Here is a 15,264-nt window from a genome sequence, read left to right as displayed (position 1 = left end):
AGCTAAAGCCCCTTACACTGAGACAGGGTGTTATCTCAATCATCCATCTGTTAACAAGTAGGCCTAAAATTGTTGGCATGCACTTGAGTGCTCCTCTGAATTTTGAATACATTTCACCAGTCCAGAGTCTGTACATTCTTAAACAAAGCACTACACCGGGCTGTATTGCATTAATTTGTATTTAGCGTATATAATATAATAATATAATATGCCATTTAGCAGACGCTTTTATCCAAAGCGACTTACAGTCATGCGTGCATACATTTTTTTTTTTGTGTATGGGTGGTCCCGGGGATCGAACCCACTACCTTGGCGTTACAAGCGCCGTGCTCTACCAGCTGAGCTACAGAGGACCACGTATATGCTTTGTTGAATGTCAATGTAGCGATTGCAACTGCCCCAGAGTGACCCAGACTTCCTTTCCTGCAGCTATGAGTGTGACTGTGAGGACACAGGCTTCATGGGAGACCACTGTGAGGAGGACATCCCTGAGTGTGCTTCTGACCCGTGTCAGCATGGCGCCACCTGCCTGGAGGGAGTCAAAGAGTACACCTGCCTCTGCTGGCCTGGTATGTGCAACTTACCATTACCCACCACATAAATCATTTGAGTATAATATGTACAGCTGTTAATGTTGTCAGATGATTGGAGAGTATTATAGCAACAATTACTGTGCAGTTTGTTTAGGCTTTGAGTGAAGAGTATTACAGTGTATTTACATTTTATTGGGTCTCCTAGGTTACAAAGGGGAGAACTGTGAGATTGACATTGATGAGTGTGCTGAGCAGCCATGTGAGAACGACAGCGAGTGTTTCGAGCATTCCGACACATCCCACTGGGAGATGGACTGGGAGTTCAGCTTCGCTGATGCTGCCGGATACCTGTGCCAGTGTCAGCATGGCTTCGCAGGTGAGACGCAGTCCAATGAAAGGAGCAGGTTTTACTATTACACTGTTTGTTACCTTTTTATTGTTTTGAAAATTTCTCATGGACAAAGAATTATGTTGTTGGTGTTGTTTCTTTGTCCCTTGTCAGGAGAGAACTGTTCTGTGAACATTGATGATTGTGAGTCTGAGCCCTGCCAGAATGGAGGCTCTTGTGAGGACCAGGTGAATGGCTACACCTGTTTGTGTCCGGAAGGATTTATGGGTAAGGTCTTCATCACACTCTGTAAACTCTGTATTCTTCTGTATGTCATTACAGCATGACAGTATCATCTCTTTTTTGCTGTTTTTACAGCTGGCATCTTATCAGGCCCACAGACTGATTTGTATATTCCATTCTAGGTAGATCAATCTTCAAATGTCTGACTAAAATAGTGCATTGCATTTGCAGGGGAAATTTGCAAAATCAACATTGATGAGTGCCAGAGCCAGCCGTGTTTGAATGGTGCCTGGTGCGAGGATGGCGTGGCCAGCTATACCTGCCACTGCCCCGAGGCCAAGCCGCCCTGGGGTGGCCACCACTGCAAAATCCAGCTTCTGGGCTGTGTGGAACATGAGTGCCAGAACAGCGCCACCTGCCACCCATGGCTGGAAGAGGAAGAGCACGGCCAAACCTGCCTCTGCCCCCACGGCTTCTACGATGAGCTCTGCTCCACCCCCACCACCTTCTCATTCTCTAGTCCGGGCTTCGTCCTCATCAAGGTCATCCTGGAAGAGGAAGAGAGGAGGAGATGGAGGCATGCCGAGCACAACCATCACGGGAAGGGAGTCCGGCTTCGCTTCCGCACCACCTTGCCCGACATGGTGCTCTTCTACCGTGGCGACGCTGACAGCCACCTCCTGCTGGAAATTGTGGGTGGAGGCCTTCGCGCCAAGGCCTTCTCAGAGGATGTTGAGCTGGAGGTGGCCTTCTCTGGGCTGGTCAGTGACGGGGAGTGGCGTGATGCTGACGTGTATGTAAACGAGAAGGAAGGGCTGGTTCTGAACCTGAAAGGTACAGGATGTGACAGTGAAGGGTGCAAGGTGGAGGATGGTGGTCCCGATGGGCCACACTTCGCTCCCTCAGAGGCGTTTGGTCACGTCTACGTGGGGGGTGTCCCTGAAGAGTTGCTGGAGCACACAGCAAGCAGCCACGGGTTTGTCGGGTGTATGGAGGACATGCTGATCGACTTCAAGACCGTCTTGCCTCAGAACCTTCCAGAGGAGCAGGCTCACGAGATGGAGCTGGGCTGTAGCAAGACAGAGTGGTGCAAACCCGACCCCTGCACAGGTCAAGGCCGCTGTGTGGACCTATGGATTAGCCACCGCTGCGACTGCTACCGGCCCTTCCATGGTCACAGCTGCTCCGATGGTAAGCAACATTTACCTTCCACCAAAAGTAAATATATCTTCTGATGAAGTCTTCTGAGGAAGACTTCATTCATAAAGAAACGTCCAACCAGACCGTTTTCAAATGAACTACACTTGCAATTTTGTTTGAGGGCTGTGGTTGGCTTTGTCAAAGTAATTTTATTTGTCAAATATTTTTGTCTTCGCTGCTAGATTAGTGATTTACCCTAGGTGAAATAGGTACACCTGACTGCTTGATTGTCATCCATAGTATTGCTTTCCTTCTATAACAACTCCACCTCCACTCTGACAGAGTTCCCCTCCTGGACGTACAGTCATGAGAAAACTGTGAGCTACAGTGCCTATGCCATCGGCAGCTTCCACGGCGCCAACTTCAGTGTCTCCTTCTTCCTGCGCTCACTGAAACCCGACGGCCTGCTTTTCCAGCTGAGGCGACCCAGGGAGGACGGAGAAGAACGCGAGGCCTACTTCAATGTCTACCTCGGCATGGGGAGAGTCCTGGTCAGTTCCCTGACAGAAAGCCACGCACTGACGGAGCCCATCGTCGTGACCACGGGCAAAAAGAAACTGCTCCAATTCAAGGTCCAGTATGGACAAGTGTTCTTCGAGCACACCGGCCTGCGCTACGGAATAGGCAAGGTGCCCGAGGTGGAGGTGCACAATGGAGACCTGGCCTACGTAGGGGGTCTCCCCGGGGAGGAGAAGGAGACGCAGGCATGGGGAGGACACTTCAAGGGTTGCCTGCAGGACCTGCGTCTGGACGGGGTACATCTGGACATGGACGCGTGGAACAGCACACTAAACAACTCAGAGGGAGAGGTGTACTTCCCTGCCAACACTGAGAATGTAGAGCCTGGCTGTATTAGCGATGACACCTGCCAGGTAGGACTGACTACACTAATATCAATACATCTATTGTAATAAGGTGTAATAATATTGAATCGTATTAGTATTGCATACTGACCTATGATTATCAACATTAGAGTGGAATATTACAGACATGAAGGGTAGGCTGTAAATGTGAATCATGTCAACTGTATCAAAATTCAGATTAATAAAAAAATTGAAAGACATGGTCAGTGGCGAATGAGGACAAATCAGTGGCTTGTGACTGGGCTATAATGGACTAAATGTTGTTTTGGTCTAAAGGCGGTGCCATGCCAGAACGGAGGAGATTGTACTATAACATGGAATGACTTTGCGTGTTCATGTCCCATTGTTTTCACCGGGAAGACCTGCGAGACACGTGTGTGGTGTGTCAGCGACCCATGTGTCAATGGTGGCCATTGTGTGGACCTGGCTGACGGATATGAGTGTGAGTAAATATTAAGCTAATTCTTAGCTTGTAAGAAATCACTCAAGACTGGCAAAACTGTTTAGGGTTCTGAAATTCTATCCAGGCGGAGTGGTCAGCTGTGCTCGCTCGTGCCCATGGAAGCCGCTCAGCCGACGCGAAGTAAATAGGATTCTGCTCTATTTTTCAAGAGGTGCCGTCGTTGTTGACCAATCACAGTAGAAAAAACTGCCTGCGTAGTGATACGAATGCACTAACATTCCAACAGCAGGACCAGCTAACTTGCCCACTCTAGCTAGCTAGCAGGCTAATACTATCAGTTTACAGAGTTATGTTTAACAATAAAAATCATTGTTTTGTAATACATTTTTGGATTAACAATTTCTGTTGCGTGTAAATAAGGTTTTATGCATGCTTATGGTGTTATAGTGACAATTATTTTGTTGCTATGATCACTGCTGGCTTTCGCATAGACTGTGGGCTGTCGCCTTGTGTGTGAAGGTACTAGCCACTTTGACTAGAGGGACAAGTTGTGTACTTTGCGATATTCTGCTGGCTGTCTGAAAAGCGCTTTAGTGTTTCTTCACCTTTTACTTTTCACCTTTTAAAACATTTTTATTTATTTTAGTGTATAGCTGTCTTTGCATGAATGAGTCAATTCCCACACACACAAGATGCATACTAGATAGCTTTAATAGTACATTATATATATATATATAGTGCGTTTTTTGTTGTCTAATGTCTAACCTGTCTGTTAACCCTCAGGTGTGACCAACACTACTTTCGAGAACAACCAAGTGCAGTTCAGCGCAGAGGGTTCCCTGGGCTTGCCGCTGACCCAAGTGTACCTGGAGCTCCGCACCCGCTCGGAGAAGGCTGTGCTGCTCCGAGCCTTCCACGCGGCCGAGCTCCTGCTGGTGGGACTGCTGGACTCCTCAATCCGCGTTGAGATCCATGTCGGCAACAGTGTGGAGGTGCTGACCTTCTCCGGCGTGCGCCACGTGGCCGATGGCCATTGGCACCGAGTGCACATATCCATGGCCGACCCGGACAGCGAGGCTTCCCACTGGGTCATCACCGTGGATGGCATCACCGACGCCAGCAGCACCCCAGAGGAGGCGAGTGCCCTGCACTTCCTCAACGAGGAAGGGGCGGAGGTTGCTATCGCCGAGAGCTTCTTGGGCTGTCTGGGCGCCGTGCGAGTCGGTGGGGTCTATCTACCATTTGTGGACGCCCAACACCCGCCGCAGCCTGCCCGCTTCCACAGAACAGGCGACGAGGATATCCACACGGGTTGTAGGAGTGCTGACGTATGCCATTTCGACCCCTGCCGGAATGGAGCTACGTGCAAGGATCTCTTTAACAGGTTTGGCTGCGTATGCGAGCCGGGCTGGGAGGGAGAGCAGTGCGAGGTGGACACAGATGAGTGCGCATCCGGGCCCTGCGTCTACGGCACCTGCACGGACGAGTTGGCAGGTTTCAAGTGCGCATGCGACCCGGGGTACGGGGGTGATACCTGCGAGGAGGACCTGAATGAGTGCGAGGAACACGGCTGTAAGAACGGGGGCACCTGCGTGGATGGGGTGAACAACTACATCTGCGAGTGCACAGATGACTTTGCCGGCCCACTCTGCCAGTGAGTAGCCTCTCTGTTTATGCCAACCAATTAGTGTCACAATAAGTTGTCAGGGACCATTCTCAGATAATTTTTTATTTAGATAGCACATATTTAGGTTTTATACCAAGCTTTAAATTGAGTTGCTTAACCTATCATATCAAATACAGCATAACTAATGGAAAGTTGCATGATTATATACTTTTTGATGAACAGGAACCCTTCACTCGAACACCTATTGTGGACATTGGGCAGTTTTCAAGGCTTTGAGTCGCCATTGTGAAGAGGGTGTAATTATGTACATTACCCAAAGGTGGACCTATCCACCACTGATGTGCGAAGAGGATGTTCAGTGTGAAAATGTGATCTGCCATGACGGGCTCTGGGGGGCCAACTGTTCCTGTGTGCCCGGTTTTGCAGGGGAGAGGTACGTTTTCAAAGCTCCTCTCAATAATGCACAGAATAATACAGCTGTTTACAAATCACCCATTACAGTGTACCACAGTTTGGGAAACACTGCTTGGTATGGTAGGGATGGATACCAGAATATATACACTACCGTTCAAAAGTTTGGGGTCACTTAGAAATGTCCTTGTTTTCGAAAAGAAAGCCAATATTTGTCCATTAAAATAACATCAAATTGATCAGAAATACAGTGTAGACATTGTTAATGTTGTAAATGGCTATTGTAGCTGGAAATGGCTGATTTTTTATGGAATATCTACATAGGCGTACAGAGGCCAATTATCAGCAACCATCAGTCCTGTGTTCCAATGACACGTTGTGTTTGCTAATCCAAGTTTATCATTTTAAAAGGCTAATTGATCATTAGAAAACCCTTTTGCAATTATGTTAGCACAGCTGAAAACTGTTGTGCTGATTAAAGAAGCAATAAAACTGGCCTTCTTGAGACTAATTGAGTATCTGGAGCATCAGCAATTGTGGGTTCGATTACAGGCTCTAAATGGCCAGAAACAAATAACTTTCTTCTGAAACTCGTCAGTCTATTCTTGTTCTGAGACATGAAGGCTATTCCATGCGAGAAATTGCCAAGAAACTGAAGATCTCGTAAAATGCTGTGTACTACTCCCTTCACAGAACAGCGCAAACTGTCTCTAAGCAGAATAGAAAGAGGAGTGGGAGGCCCCGGTGCACAACTGAGCAAGAGGACAAATACATTAGAGTGTCTAGTTTGAGAAACAGACGCCTCACAGGTCCTCAACTGGCAGCTTCATTAAATAGTACCCGCAAAACACCAGTCTCAACGTCAATAGTGAAGAGGCAACTCCGGGATGCTGACCTTCTAGGCAGAGTTGCAATGAAAAAGCCATATCTCAGACTGCCCATCTTAATATTTTCTTTTTATTGGCCAGTGATAAGGCTTTTTCTTTGCAACACTGCCTAGAAGGTCACCTTATTTATTTTTGACTGTCTTTTTTTGTCATTTATGAATGTGTTATTCAATGCGTTTCTATGGGCTACAGTAGTAAAGGCCACATTTTCATGTCATCTGACCATAGCACCGGCAGGTTGATGAACGGCATTGGCTCTTCCAGCAAAAGACATTGGCTCTTCCAGCAAGACAATAACCTCAAGCACACATCAAAATCCACAAATAAATGGTTAATTGACCACAAAATCAACATTTTGCAATGGCCATCTTAGTCTCTGGACGTGAATCCCATTGAAAGAAAACCTGTGGTTTGAGTTGAAGAGGGCAGTCCATAAGAACAGACAAAGGATATCAAGGATCTGGAAAGATTATGTATGGAGGAATGGTCTAAGATCCCTCCCAACGTGTTCTCCAATCTCATAAAACATTTTAGAAAAAGGCTCAGTGCGATTATCCTTGAAAGGTGAGGTATTGAAAGGAATTGGAAACGGGTGTCAATAATTTTAACCCCTACAGTACCTTTTTGAGAGAAGAAAAGCATTACTTGTTAAACAATATCTCATTCTCTGAGCAATTGTATTAGTATAAAATAATTTCCCAATTTTTTTAGCATACAATATACAAAAGGTATTTGATTTATTTTATACAGTAATTTTTGTTATTCTTTATCAATAATTTTGGACCCCAATGTATGTCTTACATGCTTGCTCTGTCTAGACTTTAAAACGTCCTTATTGTGTTTTCCTCCTCAGGTGTGAAACGGAGATAGATGAGTGTGAGTCTAACCCCTGTCGGAATGGTGGATCCTGTATCGATCGACTCAACAGGTTCTGGTGTGTGTGCCTACATGGCTACAGCGGCCCATTCTGCGATACAAGCGTAAGAACTATTGACTTCTTCATCCTTCTCCTCTTCCAAGTAATTTTGCATTAATCGTCTATGTATACACAATAAATAATTATTTAATGATTAGTAAACACTTCTAAGCATTTCTAAGTATTATTATCTTTCCAATGCATTTATAGTTATTCATACAAATGTATGGATTTATAATGGTTTATTCATGAAAATTATTATGACGTGTAACATATTTTTAGCAGTAGGTCATTTTAGACTTAGCCACAGTCAGTCACTCATCACTGACATTTCTCCCTTGGTTCCTTGCTTGTTCCCTCCTTGCAGAAACAGTCCCAGAAAGAGTGGGTGCAGTGGCTGGTGATAGCCATCCGCCTGGTGTGCCTTGGTGCTCTGCTGGCAGTCATCGGCCTCACCTTGATGGCGCTCACAGACCGCAAGAAGTGCCAGTCGGAGGGCGCCTACAGCCCCAGCGTTCAGGAGGTGGCCGGGGCGCGCCTGGAGATGGATAGCATGCTTAAGGTCCCCCCCGAGGAGCGGCTCATCTGATCAGTCAAGATCTGATCCAAGAACTGTGCTCGGGACATTTGGCTAGGCTGCGTCGCACAAAATGCTGCAAAAGCTAATCTGAGAGCACCGCACTGCTGGCAGGTGCGCAAGACTCACGGAGACAGTAGACTCTATAGTCGGTCTAGATGGCTGGAGGGAGATACAGTGGGAGAGGACATGAGCTGCTGCTCCCTGCTGGATGAATATGTTACTGGCCCAGTGGTGCCGTGTTTTTGTGTTTTGTTTGCCTGATCTCGTGTGTGAGTGGTTTGGAGGATATTGGGGAGGGAGTAGAGGTTGGAGTAGTGGGGGTGGGCAGTGGGGGGTGGTTGGTAAAGAACTGAGTTGGATGTCTGAAGTAGCATCCCGGTTGGGGGTGGGGGCGTTCCAGTCATTGAACGACTGGGCGGGAAGTCAAAGGACCAAGGACAACCATTGGTCTCCCATAGACTGAGAGGAGGCTCCAGTGTAACACTGGCATATGCTATACAGTGGGGGAAAAAAGTATTTAGTCAGCCACCAATTGTGCAAGTTCTCACACTTAAAAAGATGAGAGAGGCCTGTAGTTTTCATCATAGGTACACATCAACTATGACAGACAAAATGAGATTTTTTTTCTCCAGAAAATCACATTGCAGGATTTTTTATGAATTTATTTGCAAATTATGGTGGAAAATAAGTATTTGGTCAATAACAAAAGTTTCTCAATACTTTGTTATATACTCTTTGTTGGCAATGATACAGGTCAAACGTTTTCTGTAAGTCTTCACAAGGTTTTCACACACTGTTGCTGGTATTTTGGCCCATTCCTCCATGCAGATCTCCTCTAGAGCAGTGATGTTTTGGGGCTGTCGCTGGGCAACACGGACATTCAACTCCCTCCAAAGATTTTCTATGGGGTTGAGATCTGGAGACTGGCTAGGCCACTCCAGGACCTTGAAATGCTTCTTACGAAGCCACTCCTTCGTTGCCCGGGTGGTGTGTTTGGGATCATTGTCATGCTGAAAGACCCAGCCACGTTTAATCTTCAATGCCCTTGCTGATGGAAGGAGGTTTTCACTCAAAATCTCACGATACATGGCCCCATTCATTCTTTCCTTTACACGGATCAGTCGTCCTGGTCCCTTTGCAGAAAAACAGCCCCAAAGCATGATGTTTCCACCCCCATGCTTCACAGTAGGTATGGTGTTCTTTGGATGCAACTCAGCATTCTTTGTCCTCCAAACACGACGAGTTGAGTTTTTACCAAATAGTTCTATTTTGGTTTCATCTGACCATATGACATTCTCCCAATCCTCTTCTGGATCATCCAAATGCACTCTAGCAAACCTCAGACGGGCCTGGACATGTACTGGCTTAAGCAGGGGGACACGTCTGGCACTGCAGGATTTGAGTCCCTGGCGGCGTAGTGTGTTACTGATGGTAGGCTTTGTTACTTTGGTCCCAGCTCTCTGCAGGTCATTCACTAGGTCCCCCCGTGTGGTTCTGGGATTTTTGCTCACCGTTCTTGTGATCATTTTGACCCCACGGGGTGAGATCTTGCGTGGAGCCCCAGATCGAGGGAGATTATCAGTGGTCTTGTATGTCTTCCATTTCCTAATAATTGCTCCTACAGTTGATTTCTTCAAACCAAGCTGCTTACCTATTGCAGATTCAGTCTTCCCAGCCTGGTGCAGGTCTACAATTTTGTTTCTGGTGTCCTTTGACAGCTCTTTGGTCTTGGCCATAGTGGAGTTTGGAGTGTGACTGTTTGAGGTTGTGGACAGGTGTCTTTTATACTGATAACAAGTTCAAACAGGTGCCATTAATATGGGTGACGAGTGGAGGACAGAGGAGCCTCTTAAAGAAGAAGTTACAGGTCTGTGAGAGCCAGAAATCTTGCTTGTTTGTAGGTGACCAAATACTTATTTTCCACCATAATTTGCAAATAAATTCATAAAAAATCCTACAATGTGATTTTCAGGATTTTTTTTCCTCAATTTGTCTGTCATAGTTGACGTGTACCTATGATGAAAATTACAGGCCTCTCTCATCTTTTTAAGTGGGAGAACTTGCACAATTGGTGGCTGACTAAATAGTTTTTTTCCCCACTGTATGAGTGAGCGTTGAAGATGGACTGGATGGACTTTTATTTTTGTAGAAATACATAAACAGGCGCACCCACTACTCCCACCCTTACACTTCTTGGTTCATGTTTTGATAAACATTTTTACTCTAGGTAGGGCAACAATCTTAAAGGGGAGGTTCAGTATTTTCCAACTAAATGTTAGATGGTTTCTCACTGTGAAAGTAGTGTATGGGCCAAGAGAAACTGCAATCCATGGTTCGGTTTTCTTTAAACAGCCACTACAAACATCAGCTAACTTTAGTCACTGCTAACAAAAAATATACCCCACGATGCACTGCCTGGTGAGGACATAGTGGTGTTCTCTTCCCCCCAAAACTCTGCTCCTAAGACTAATTTATCCTCCATGGTACAATATGTGAAATTGTGGTATCTCTATGCACTCAAGGTTACACAGTTCTACAACTGGTGCAAAAATGGCAGAGTACGTATTTTGGAGAATAAATTAAGCCTCATGAGAACTCGCTCTGTCGCACTCTAAAATCCCTCCCCAAGATTGAATGGCTATTTTTCTTTTTGTGTGTGAAGAGAACGTATAGTTTGTATATTTTTGGTCGTTTGATTATTTTGTGTTTGATTATAAGTAGACATTTTAAGCACCTCACAAAGGGAGTTCTTCCACCCAATTTTGGTTAGACTTAACGTGTATCTGAGCAGCTAGATAAGTTGATGAAAGAATTGGATAGAAGTTTCTGATTTAGAATATTTTTTTATGACACTCAAACAAACTGGTGCTGTAGATATCTGTGATAATCCCTGAGTCTGTACATGTCAAGGTGCGATGTGTATGCGGCGAGTGAAGTCAAGCGCAGGACACAGAGATACTAGCAGACTTACTTTACTGAATGTAAAGCACGAAACAAAACCTCCGAACCTGGAGGGAAAAACACCATACACGTAATATGGAATACAGCAATGCCGATACCGACTAGACACAAAACAATAACACACAAATACCAGACGTGAGACAAGGGTAATTATAGGCTATACAATCAAACATAATAGACAACAGGTGTAACTACTCAAGACAAAACAAGACAAACAACGAAACATTGATCGGCAGTAGCTAGTACTCCGGGGATGACGAACGCCGAAGCCTGCCCGAGCATACAGGGGCCCATTCATTAATGGGCCCCTGTAGCTCAGTTGGTAGATTATGGCGCTTGCAACGCCAGGGTTGTGGGTTCGTTTCCCACGGGCGGCCAGTATGAAAAATGTATGCACTCACTTAACTGTAAGTCGCTCTGGATAAGAGCGTCTGCTAAATGACTAAAATGTAAATGTAAAAATGTTAACCCGTAGGGCATGACGAGATACTCATAGTGACCCGAGGTGGTACTAAATGCTGTTTTCCATTCATCTCCCTCCCTAATGCGCACCAGGTTGTAAGCGCTCCTGAGATCCAATTTTGTGAAGAATTGCGCCCCGTGTAATGACTCCGTCATACTCGCAATCAGAGGGAGAGGATAACTGTATTTAATGGTAATCTGATTGAGACAACGGTAATCAATACACGCAAACCCACATCCTTCTTCTTCACAAAAAAGAAACTCGAGGATGCAGGAGAAGTGGAGGGACGTATGTATCCCTGTCCCAGAGATTCGGTGACGTATGTCTCCTTAGCCGCCGTCTCCTCTTGAGACAGAGGATACACATGACTACGCGGAAGTGCAGCGCCTGCCTGGAGGTCTATCGCACAATCCCCCTGTCTATGAGGTGGTAATTGAGTCACCCTCTTCTTACTGAAGACGAGTGCCAAATCTGTATACTCAGGAGGAATGTGCAGTGCGGGCATTTGGTTCGGACTTTCCACCGTTGTCGCCCCTACGGAAACACCTATACACCGCCCGACACACTGATCAGACCATTCCCTGAGAGCCCTCTGTTGCCATGAAATGTTGGGGTCATGAGATATTAACCAAGGAAGCCCCAACACCACGGGAAACGCAGGAGAGTCGATCAAATACAACTGTATAATCTCCTCATGACCCCCCTGCGTCTTCATCTTAAGTGGCGCTGTGACCTCCCTAATCAATCCGACCCCAAAGGGCGGCTGTCTAGGGCATGGATAGGGAAGGGCACATCAACTGGTATGAGGGGAATCCCTAACTTATAACAGAAACTGCGATCAATAAAATTCCCAGCTGCGCCTGAATCAACTAGTGCCTTATCCTGGGAGGGAGAAGAAACCTCGGGAAACACAACTTGGATACACATGTGGACAACAGAGAGCTCCGGGTGAGTTGGGCGCTTACTCACCTGGAATGACTCATCAGTGCGTGGCCTGCTGCCTCGATCCCTAGGAGACCCTCCCCAGCACCGAACCGCAGTGTGTCCTCTGCGGCCACAGTTGGTGCAGGGGACAGCCTCTCTCCTGGTCTCTCTCCTCCTCTCTCTAGCACCAGCACCCCCGAGCTCCATAGGGCTCAGCTCGGAGGTGCTGGGGGATGGAATGGACGGCCCCAGCTCCGGACGTCCGCGGGTAGCCAACAGGGTATCCAGACGAATCGACATGTCCACCAGCTGATCGAAGCTTAGGTTGGTGTCCCTGCAGGCCAACTCTCAGCGAACGTCCTCCCGTAGGCTGCACCTATAGTGATCGATGAGGGCCCTCTCATTCCATCCCGCATTGGCCGCCAGAGTCCGGAAATCCAGTGCGAAATCCTGCGCGCTCCTCTTCCCCTGTCTGAGGTGGAACAGACGCTCCCCCCCTCTGCATAACTGACTGTAGCGGCGTCTATTCCCCTCCATTCGGCATTGGCCCACTCCAGTGCCTTGCCGGACAGACAGGAGATGAGGGCGGAAACGCTCTCGTATCCCGAGGGCGCCGGGTGAATGGTTGCCAGGTAGAGTTCTACTTGGAGCAGGAAACCCTGACACCCAGCCGCGGTGCCATCATAAGCCCTCGGGAGCGAGAGCCGAATCCCACTGGACTCCGGTGATGGAACGATGGGTATGGCTGAGGGTGGTGGTATTGTTGGAGGAGGTGTGGGCAAACCTCCTCTCTCCCCTCGGCTCAAAGTGTTCATAACATCCTGCATGGCGGTGCCCAGTCTCTGGATCATGGCGTCTTGGCTGCTTACGCGCTCCTCCAATGATCCCGTTGGTACCGCTGATCCTGCTGACTCCATGGTAGTGGTGTGTTATTCTGTCAAGGTGCGATGTGTATGCGGCGAGTGAAGTCAAGCGCAGGACACAGAGATACTAGCAGACTTACTTTACTGAATGTAAAGCACAAAACAAAACCACCGAACCTGGAGGGAAAAACACCATACACGTAATATGGAATACAGCAATGCCGATACCGACTAGACTCGAAACAATAACACACAAATACCAGACGTGAGACAAGGGTAATTATAGGCTATACAATCAAACATAATAGACAACAGGTGTAACTACTCAAGACAAAACAAGACAAACAACAAAACATCGATCGGCAGTAGCTAGTACTCCGGGGACGCCGAACGCCGAAGCCTGCCCGAGCAAGGAGGAGGAGCAGCCTCGGCAGAATCCGTGACAGTACAGTAAATGTATCTGTCCTTATTTGAAGTTTGGCTTAAAGTTGTTCCATTCACCAAATGATAGGGTACTGTACGTGAACGGAAACGATGAAAGTAAGGCAAAATTTCACTTTGCCTTTATCTTCTTGTCACATTCTCAAACATTTTGTCATACTTGGACTTTGACTGTATCGTACGAAACGTTTCCTTAAAAGTGAATCACTTCGCTGTTTCTTAATGCAAACATCAAATCTCAGCAAGACCAACTGAAGAATAACAGGCATGAGTTCCATCAAATCTCTAGAGAAAGGCAATGTGATACAAATATGAACTGTTAACAGAGAAAATACTACTGTACTTTTTTCTTAGTTATTTTAACTACTGAGGAAAAGCTAAACGTTTGTCTTTCATCGTTCACACGTGAACGTTGTAAATTATTTGACTGTAGTTCTTTGCTGGGTTGTTCGATATCTGCATTAGTTTACACTGTTTTGACATACTAGCCTCAGTGACGCTGGCCGTTTCAAATATTGATGCTGTTCATAGAAGTTTTCGCATAAAAAGCGTTCAAAATATGTAATAAAGACAGCAGTGTAGAGGATTCTACACAAACATAACCTTGTTTTTATTGAACTGTAAATAAAAACACTGAAGGAAAATCTGAGTCAGCATATTTCAGTGAGGAGGGCGATGGGTCACTCATGTTGCTCAAGCGTCACTTCAACTTACCAAGGGCTTTTGAAGTTAGGTATCATTAGCCTAGCTTAGCTTTTGGCATCAGCCTAGCTTTGTGGAACTAAGTAAACCTGTCATTTTATTGGTTCAGATTTGCGAGGGAAATGCCACCCGTATAGTATAAACGCAAGAATATACTGTAGATAGCATACCTGAATATCTGGGTCTTTGCGCTCTTCTGATATGGATCCATGCCAACAGGATCTGCGTGGGGTGAGAATGGTCCAAGAGACCATTGCTAGACTGTTTCACAAAGGGTCTTTAGAAGAGCCATTACCCCCAGAATAGTTATACTTGTCTTGGACTTCAGGGACAAGAGTGGTTACTGACCAGACCACACTGCAAATCCAAATAAATAACAGACAGATGAGTGGAAATCCTTTAGTTTAAACAGAACGTTTAGCAGTAAATCAAAGTCAGTACAACTACCAGGGATAAAGAAGTGAATCAACAGAAGCCAGGCAGTGATCGTGAGACTGTGCTCTTTTTAATTGTGAGAGATACAGAAATGAGGAAAATAAACAGAAAACACAACAAAACAACAAAATAAATCCAAACTTAAAAAAGTGCTCAATTGTATAAAAAAATATTATCACATTTCTATAGGAAACATTCTATAGGAGGGGAGGTGGGGGTATGGACACCATCTACATAAGCAACAAATAGACACACAAAGGTATTTTTCCAACGTAGATATGGATCAAAACATCATGGATTATCCTTGACGGTAAGGCAACGACTTATCTGAAAGTTCAGTGATTCAATAAAATACTGCTACTGTCTTGATGAAGTGTGAGAGTGAGATTTAATTTAATGCATTGCTCTGATTCTTAAAGCACACTTACAATGTATTGTCGATCAAAAGTAACCACAGCCCTGAAGAAAGGTGCATACAAACCAT

The 15,264-nt window shown here is 46.1% G+C and overlaps 1 protein-coding gene across 1 annotated transcript in view; it reads left to right on the top strand.

Moving 5' to 3' along the window:
* The window catches only part of LOC311099555 (protein crumbs homolog 2-like), a gene marked incomplete at both ends in the record, with an annotated part of 34,845 nt that extends 26,845 nt beyond the window's left edge, over positions 1–8,000 (top strand). Inside the window, 10 exon segments of the mRNA XM_084140254.1 lie at positions 430–569; positions 739–909; positions 1,036–1,149; positions 1,336–2,295; positions 2,587–3,176; positions 3,444–3,609; positions 4,354–5,224; positions 5,517–5,630; positions 7,349–7,475; positions 7,779–8,000. Of these exon segments, the coding sequence (XP_083996380.1) occupies positions 430–569; positions 739–909; positions 1,036–1,149; positions 1,336–2,295; positions 2,587–3,176; positions 3,444–3,609; positions 4,354–5,224; positions 5,517–5,630; positions 7,349–7,475; positions 7,779–8,000 (3,475 nt within the window).
* Positions 8,001–15,264: the final 7,264 nt, after the last annotated feature.

This window comes from Coregonus lavaretus, assembly GCF_964263955.1.
Source record: "Coregonus lavaretus genome assembly, chromosome: 24".
In the NCBI taxonomy this organism is placed as follows: Eukaryota; Metazoa; Chordata; class Actinopteri; order Salmoniformes; family Salmonidae; genus Coregonus; species Coregonus lavaretus.
This window is presented reverse-complemented; position numbering and strand designations above follow the sequence as displayed.